Source organism: Microtus ochrogaster, unplaced genomic scaffold (genome assembly GCF_000317375.1).
Source record: "Microtus ochrogaster isolate Prairie Vole_2 unplaced genomic scaffold, MicOch1.0 UNK2, whole genome shotgun sequence".
Classification (NCBI taxonomy): Eukaryota; Metazoa; Chordata; class Mammalia; order Rodentia; family Cricetidae; genus Microtus; species Microtus ochrogaster.
In genome coordinates this window covers 3,127,538-3,135,920 of record NW_004949100.1, presented here as the reverse complement: position 1 = coordinate 3,135,920, position 8,383 = coordinate 3,127,538, and the positions used below count along the sequence as shown (strand labels likewise).

The 8,383-nt window shown below is 33.9% G+C and overlaps 1 protein-coding gene across 1 annotated transcript in view; it reads right to left on the bottom strand.

The window, feature by feature from the left end:
• Positions 1-8,383, bottom strand: part of LOC101997113 (peptidyl-prolyl cis-trans isomerase A-like) — a 13,952-nt gene that overhangs the window by 3,236 nt on the left and 2,333 nt on the right. The window contains exon 3 of the mRNA XM_005365459.1: positions 5,331-5,361. Coding sequence (XP_005365516.1) covers positions 5,331-5,361 — 31 coding nt within the window. The remainder of the gene's footprint in view (positions 1-5,330; positions 5,362-8,383) is intronic.

Sequence of the window (8,383 nt, the reverse complement as noted above, 5' to 3'; positions counted from 1 at the left end):
AGGGAGGGGGGGGAGGGGGGAAGGAGTGGGAGGCTGGGAGGAGGCGGAAAATTTTTTTTTCTCAATAAAAAAGAAAAAAGAATATAATACTGTATTTTTCTAGAAGATTTTTTAAAGATATTTTCATGCTACTTGTAATATCTTTATGATTTACTATTTGGAAAGTAGTTATAGAAAAAACAAAAAATATCAATAGTATATTTACAGAATAGATTTTTAGAAGGTTCATAAAGAAAAGGAACTCGGCATTATTTATTGTCTTCTTACATGGTCAATTCCATAGTATGCAAAACTGAAAAATGGAAGTATATTCTAAAAGCAGGTAAATGAATTTTGATACTAAGATAAAAAATATACTGTATATTCAAGAGAAATGATCAGCAAATGGCATGGTGTTTTACAAATCCTGAGACTTAAATATTAAGTTAGGAATATATACATATATTGTATGTCAAAGATGACATACATATACATATATATGTATGAATATATATTATGTGAATATGTATATGAATTGGTTCTAGGATTTAGCCGTATAAACTTGAAAAATATTGATATAGCTTACCTTTTCATATTTCTGCCATTAGCTTCATGTTTTGTCTGTAATTTTAGCTTTAATTTTTTTAGCATTTAATTCTTCTCTATTTCTTTCTGTTACTGGTAATAGTTACTTTTTGTTCATGCAATATGTTCTTATGTGATTTCCTCTTTTGGAATCTTTCCTCTTCCTCTCCCATCTAACTTAAACACTTTCTCTTTCTTGCTAAAATACAGACTGGCATATAAATAATGATAACAACAACAATAATAATAATAATAAGTTAAAACAAAAGCAAGGAAACCTACTAAGGAAAATCAAACAAGCAAACAGAAGAAAAACAAGTAAAAAAAAAACCCCAAAGAAACAAATTTAGATGTAAAAGCACACATGTTCACATATGAAAATATCACAAAATTGGAAACCATGATGTATAAAAAACCTGTAAGTTTACAAAAAAAGAAAATACCTTCAAAGATGACATTGAGTATATTTTATGTTGGTTCTTAACTGCTGGATATGGAGCCTTCCCTTAAGAGTTGTTCATTTACAAAGTCAGAATCTATGGTAGATATTAACTTTTTATTTGCAAGCAGCTATTAACTAGGGTTAGGAATGGGAGCTTGTGTCTACTGCTCTTGACACTGGGATGCTACTTGGCCCAAATTATTGCAAATCTTATGCATATTGCTGCAGTCCCTGTGAGTTCTATTGTGCGTCAGTCCTATTGTGTTTAAAAACCTTGTATCCTTGGTATCCGCCATCCCGTCTGTCTCTTAAAGTCTTTCTATCTCTTCTTCTGTAGAGTTCCCTGATCCCTGTAGGGGAGAGATTTGACAAAGACAATCCATTTAGAACTGGGTGTTTCAAGGTCTCTCATTATCATCACGTAGTCTAGCTATGTGACTCCGTATTTGTCTGTATCCTGTAAGATGCAGCTTTTCCGATGATGGCTGAGCAGGAAACTAATCTATTATTCTTTCAAATTATAATATAATTTGAAATATATATATATCTATAATCTTCCCTTACTTTTCCAACATGCAAATACTTTCATATATCCATCCTTTCTTTCTTCAAAGTTCACAGCTTCTTTTATCATTAATGCTGTCAAACACATACATGTATAAATAAATATGTTCATATTGCTAAATATCAAATATAAACTTCTCAGTCTGTATAATTTTATTTGTATGTATGTTTTCATGGACAAAAGTTTGGTTTCGGAAAAATAATTGCTATGTTCTTCTTTGGAGAAGAATATTTCAGCTGTTCTCAGCATTCTTTAGTTGCCTGAACTTCTTTTGGTAGGGTAAATACCTCCTGAACTTCTGCAATGCCTCCACCTTAAGATATTTCACTGTTGTCCATGTTTAGGTCATGTTTAGGCAGTCATGATGATGAGACATTTTGGATATAGATTATTACAATACTATGAGACATGTAGAGACAGTCAATTGTCTGTGTTGTCTGGGCATGGAGTGAAGTACAGTTTTTGAAGAGTAAGGTTTGAGAATATATGCAAGTAAATGCCAAAATATTTTATCTCATTCCCATAGTCCTTTTATTCACTTTTAGGTTTGTAAATGAAAAGCTGCAGGAAATATATCTATGGATTGTACATGATGCTCTTCTGCCCACTTCCAGCCCATTTAAGTAGCCTGCACACCTGCATTTTCAGAGAAGAATTAAACTGAACGGTACAATCTTTTTTAAATGACTCTGTCCTCTTGAGAAAGGATGGACATTAGCACGTTAGCAGATAATTCACTCCAGAGACTTTCGCAGCTATAAATATTCAGGTTAGGATTAATTCTCTGACTATTCACTTATTTGCTATAGAATCCCTAATTAAGGGCCTTAATTGAGGAAATAAATATATCATGATATTGAGCAGGTGTACTTTCTATAGCTTTACCTTCACTTAAAACAATTATAGCTTTTAAAATACGATGTCCTTGCAAGATATCCTTAGCAAATAAACAAAGCAATCTTGCAGCAACTTTCATTTCTTAAATACGTTGTCTACTAACCATATATACATATTATTGTATGTTACTGTAAAGGTAACCATTGTATTCCTGGTTGTTTAAAATCTTCCCTATTCAATATTTATTTATTTATTTATTTATTTATTTATTTATTTATTTATTTTGCTGATTGTAGTTATTGTCACTAGATTATTTTAAAAAGCAGACGCACAGAGAGCAAGCTGGCAGAAAAAGAGAAGCTTGGTCAGACTTAAGGAGGGACCATATTTACTCACAATGAAAGGGCATCTTTGTCACCCATGTGCTTGATTGGCCAAAAGTACTACAGAGTAAAATGGGAGGAGCAGAACAAATTTCCAAGTACTGCAAAGGAAAACTGGGAAATGTGTATGTAACATGAGGGCCTGCTTGTTGGGGTTTTTGTCCTGCCTGGTGCCCACAGTTGTTAGGTCCCAAGGAAAATCACACAGAGGTCTCCATAAGTTATAAACTGATTGGCCCATTTGCTCAGGCATCATATTAGCTCTTATATCTTATATTAACTCTTTATTCTTACCTATGTTAGCCACATGGCTCAGTACCTTTCTCAGTGGGGCAGGGCATATCCTGCTTCTTCAGTGTCTGGACAGGAATGGGGAGGAATGGGCTCACACAAACCCCATCCAAATGGTCTATCTCCCAAAAGAGTTAGAGGTCGCACTGGCAGCACAGCTCAGAAAGCTGGTATTTTAAAACTATCACTTTTATTTTTCCTGTTGCAGCTGCTGAATGAGGAAATTTTCTCTGCAGCACCCTGCCAGCAAACAGCAAAAAGCTGTGTTAAACTCTATATTTGTGTCTAGAATTCCTTTTAAAGCCCTCTCAGGCTTTATGTGGAGTTAGTTTACCACATTGGGTGCCAAACTGTTGCAGGAAGAGCGGGCGCGACCGCCTTCTAGTTTACACCTGAAATAATCACACAGAAACTGTATTCATTTAAACACTGCCTGGCTCATTAGCTCTAACTTCTTATTGGCTAATTCTTACATCTTAATTTAAGCCATTTCTGTTAATCTGTGTATTACCATGTGACTGTGGTTTATCAGCAAGATTCTAACCAGTGTCTGTCTCAGGCAGGAGCTCCATGGCATCTGCCACTCTGCCCTTCTTCCCAGCATTCAGTTCTGTCGACTCCACCTACCTAAGTTTTGCCCTATCAAAAGGCCAAGGCAGTTTCTTTATTCAACCATTGAAAGCAGCACATAAACAGAAAGACCTCCTACATCATGCAGAGAACAAACTTTTATGTTTTGCAAAAGAAAGCTGGAAAATGCAGTCTTTTAAGGAGAATCTGTCAGTTGTAATTAATTCAATTTTCATTAGAGGAACTTGATGATGAAGTACACTATGAGTTTTGCAAATCTAAGCCAAGGATTTAGCCTAAAGAATTCAAGAGATAGGAATGGGAAATGGAAATAGGAAAGAGAAAATGCTTGCAAATGGGAAAATTTTATACAGACAAGAGTAGTAAGTTCACAAAATCTATGCAAAGTACAGTAAGAATTTGTTATTTACTCTTGTTTACTCAAATGGCAGATGACAACTCAATGAGTCAAGATGCTTGTTATAAAGCCATAGGACTGAAGGTCAATTCCCAGATGACACACAGCGATTAAAAAAAGAGAACTTATTTCTACAAGGCTTCCTCAAATCTACATATTCATGACATTGTTTGTGGATGTTAAAATTTGAATTTAAAATTATTATAAAATAATATACTAAACTTTGACCTATGAGATAATAATGTGTGGCATGCACTCTGAAATTTAAGCTTTACTAGGTGTTTCATAAATATACCTCATTTATAAGAAATTATCCTTTAAAAAATAATTCCATATCTACTATAAATACATATTACTGTAATATTTAATACTGATATCAGTCAGAATTAAATTCTTATGACAGTCATTATATGTTATTCATCCTTTTTCAATCTTGTGAGTTAATATAGAATATTTCCTAAAAATTCGAGTTAAATTACTAATTTCAGTAACTGGGTCACATAATTGCTTGACAAACAAAGACATCAGTATTTAAGATGTGTGCATGATATTTTAAACTTGAAATTCTAAAACAGCATTGTGCTCATTTTCCTGTATTTCTACCAGAAATAATTGACCTTGTGTGTAGAAAATTTATAACCTGGTATAAGGATTGACTTTTATTCGTGCTTCTATTCATTGTTAAATTTACATTCATTAATTTTTTCATTACCAGAAGTTTTCAAAAATCATATTCAATGATTAAAATATGTATGCTTATATTCAGCTGTATGCTTCTATATATATGTCAGTTCATATCATAGTTAAAGAAAAACATGTTTGTATTGTCTTACTAAAGTTAATTCCTCTTTCTATGTTGATTAGAATAAGGCTAATTAGATCATCGTCACATAGTGTACCTGCATGCAGCAATTCTTGGAAAGCAGTTTATAGCCCATGCAGGTGTTCAGTAACACTTTCTTTAAGATAGATCTATGATAGAGAAATTGATCCTAAATTGATGCTTACAACATCTGCCCATATGCTGCTTCATTCCCAGAAAAAGTAAACAGAAAAATGCTGCACACACACACACACACACACACACACACACACACACACACACACACAAAAAAAAGCACACACATACAACTTTTTTTGGGGGGCAAATACCAAACAATTTCTCTTTTGCCTTCAGAATATCAAGAAAAGAATTCAAAGGAAATGCTCTACATATTTCATGGGGATCTGAGTTGCAAATACTTGTCTTTCAGTACATACCTAATTTCAAGAATTACACTGTCAGAGAAATCTAAAAGGAAAAAGAACACAAAAGCAAAAAAAAAAAACCAACCAAACAAACAAACAAACAAAAAAACCAAAAACACACACACAAGAACACATATCCTTCAGGTTCTTGTTGCTTGGGTGAAGACAATTTAATCAACACCGTGCTTCTTTGTTATCTCTGGAATCCTGTGGGTTAATCACCATTAGAAAGCAGTATTCACCATCACTTAGAACTCCTGGCCACCTGGAAAAAAAACTTTATTTTCCATGATAAAGCTTGTGCCAAGGGTTTAGCATATTTGGAATTTTAAACAGAGTATTTTAGTACATACTTTAAATGATAACTTGATTTATAAAGCTATTTAAGGGACCATTGCAGCACTGATAAATGCACTTACAGGACAGAAGCTATAGATACGTTAGCATGGTTATTGGGTCATGAGAAATAGTACTAGAGATAATTTGTGAGATCAAGCATCACAACAGTCAAGATGTGAGAACAGCAGTCCAAGATCACCAAAAGTATATAATACATTTACCATCCCTCCTCAGAAAAAAAATATGCAATATAACACTAATACAATGTGCACTAAATGCATACACATGTATACACACACTCAAACACACACACACACAGACACACACACACACATATATATCAAAAAATTACTATAACTGGAGAGAGCTCTTTACTCATCTTGAAAAATAAAAAAAAAATCAGACATTCCCCTTCATGATCTTCCCTCAGTGGTCCTCATGTGATAAATCAGAATACCAGCCCTCTTCAATTAGAACTAATAATTAATTACTGTACTTTTACTCAATAAATCTAAGAATTTTTCCATATTTTATAATGTTTTAAATATATGTACTGTACCAATGATAGACTAGATATTTTTTAAATAATTTTCTTCAATAGAGACATAATAATAATTGAATGGAATTACATTCCATAAATCAAAATCCTGGCTATATTTGTACACTGTTAAAGTAATTTATCCAATAAACTGTGAGTATCCCTACTACACTATGAATGTCATCTCTATTACAAAATAAGCTGTCTTAATGTAATGTAATACGAGTTTGAATCATAGCTAGTGCCTTCAGATAAACAATGAAAGAAATTAACTATTCTTAGTCAATTCTGTGCCTGGTAGCCAGGCATTACTGCAGAAAAAAAATTTAAAAAAAATGTGACTTACACTATTACCTCAGTGTTTGTGTGTTTTATATGGTGGGTGTCTTCTAATCCTTCTTCAGTATAACTCATAGCATTCAATCTCATTTTAAATGAGGGTAAAATAAAACATAATGTCCCAAACTAGAATTTAAAATAAAAGAACAATCATAGGTTTGGGTAATAGCATTTTAGATATCACACCACTATAATTTTCCATCAAATTGACAGAGAATAGTGATAAATATTTCTAATCAAAGCACTCAGTTAACAGGTAAGAGGATCATGACTGTGACCTGTGTAGTTTTGTAATGACTTCACAGAGGAAGTAAGGGAATAGTAAAAGAGTAGATACACAGACACACATACCAAAAACTTAACATTGGGTGAACTGAGTATGCCGATCAGATACAAGAACCCACTCTCTCTACTTTTTTTGTCTAGAAAACTGGAAGAAGAATTCAGTAGTTCCAGTAGGAGGTTTGCAAGAGAGGAGTCTCAGGTTGCAGACATCATAGAGGAATAAGAAGCTATATGTAGTCGCTATATATAGTTGCTAGGTTTTCTATAAGTCAAGGTTTGCACCCTTGCTAAAGGAAGGATTGCTCATTTTTTCTCAGCCTCACCTGAGGAAGTCTTTGTCACTTCCCATGGAACTGAGGCATTGGTGTGCTTCTGTGGTCTGCACCCATGTCAAAGAATACAGAGTGACTCTAAGTTTCTTTGACTTCCAAGAGAACATGTGTTCAATGCTAACACGGTCTGTCTAATAAATTCTCATTATAGACCATCAAGGTCTCTACAATGAGACTCTGTTTTAAAAAATGAATCTAAGCTATACAATGAAAATAAATAAAAACTTTAACACTTGAGTAGAGCTAAATTCAACTTAAAGCATTCTATGCAGAAAAGTAATCAATGAAAGGAGTGAAGATGAACATTATGAATAGCTACAGAAAAGATTTTCAAATATATATCTTAGTATGCATTATTATTGACAACACATACACTCAATAGCAAGTAACCAAATCATGACCTAGTTAAAATCAAAGATAAAATCTGAGGTGAGGAGCATTTTCTCTAAGGAAGATATATAAATGGTCAAAAGGTATATAAACATGCTCCCGATCACAAAGCATTAAAGGAACACAAAATAACACCTGCAGGGTGCTGTTTCAAACATATTAGGACAGTTTGTTCTATGCATAATGACAACTCCTCCAAAAATAATTTTGAACTCCATCCTATTGCTGCTGTATGAGAGGAAAGAAATTATGTCTTAAGAGATTCCTTAAGGGACCTCCCACTGTCCTCGGTTGACTTGTCACAAAGACTCATTGTTAGATCATCAAAAAAGATGTGTCAATAATTACCATCCTAGCAGCTGACGGCACGCCTGTCAGATTCTTAGCAGGGAAAGCTGTTTCCTCTGGGCCGGACATCACTAAGGTGTTACATATCAGAGCAGCAACAATCACATTCTGAGACAACCATGAGATGAGACCTGTGACTATTCACACATTGAAAAGGAAATAGAAGCTTTTTAAGGATGGCAATGGCCAATATGGCTCAAGGACTCTCATGAGATTCTCATGAAGTTAAGCTCTGTTCTTTGATAGCTTCCTCTAGTTACTACACCTGTAGCTGTCTGGTTGATACTCATCATTTTATGAGAAATCCCAAGAATTTCATTGCTTCGCCGAGCCCATTAGGAAGGAATTCCATCTGTATTCTCCCAATGACCTGACTCTTTAGCTTGAATAATCTCCCCCAGAAGGGTCATAAAACAAGTCAAAACCTTGATCTTCGATTTCCCCTACTGATATAAAAATATAAGAAATATTATATACATAAATCTTTTTTTTTT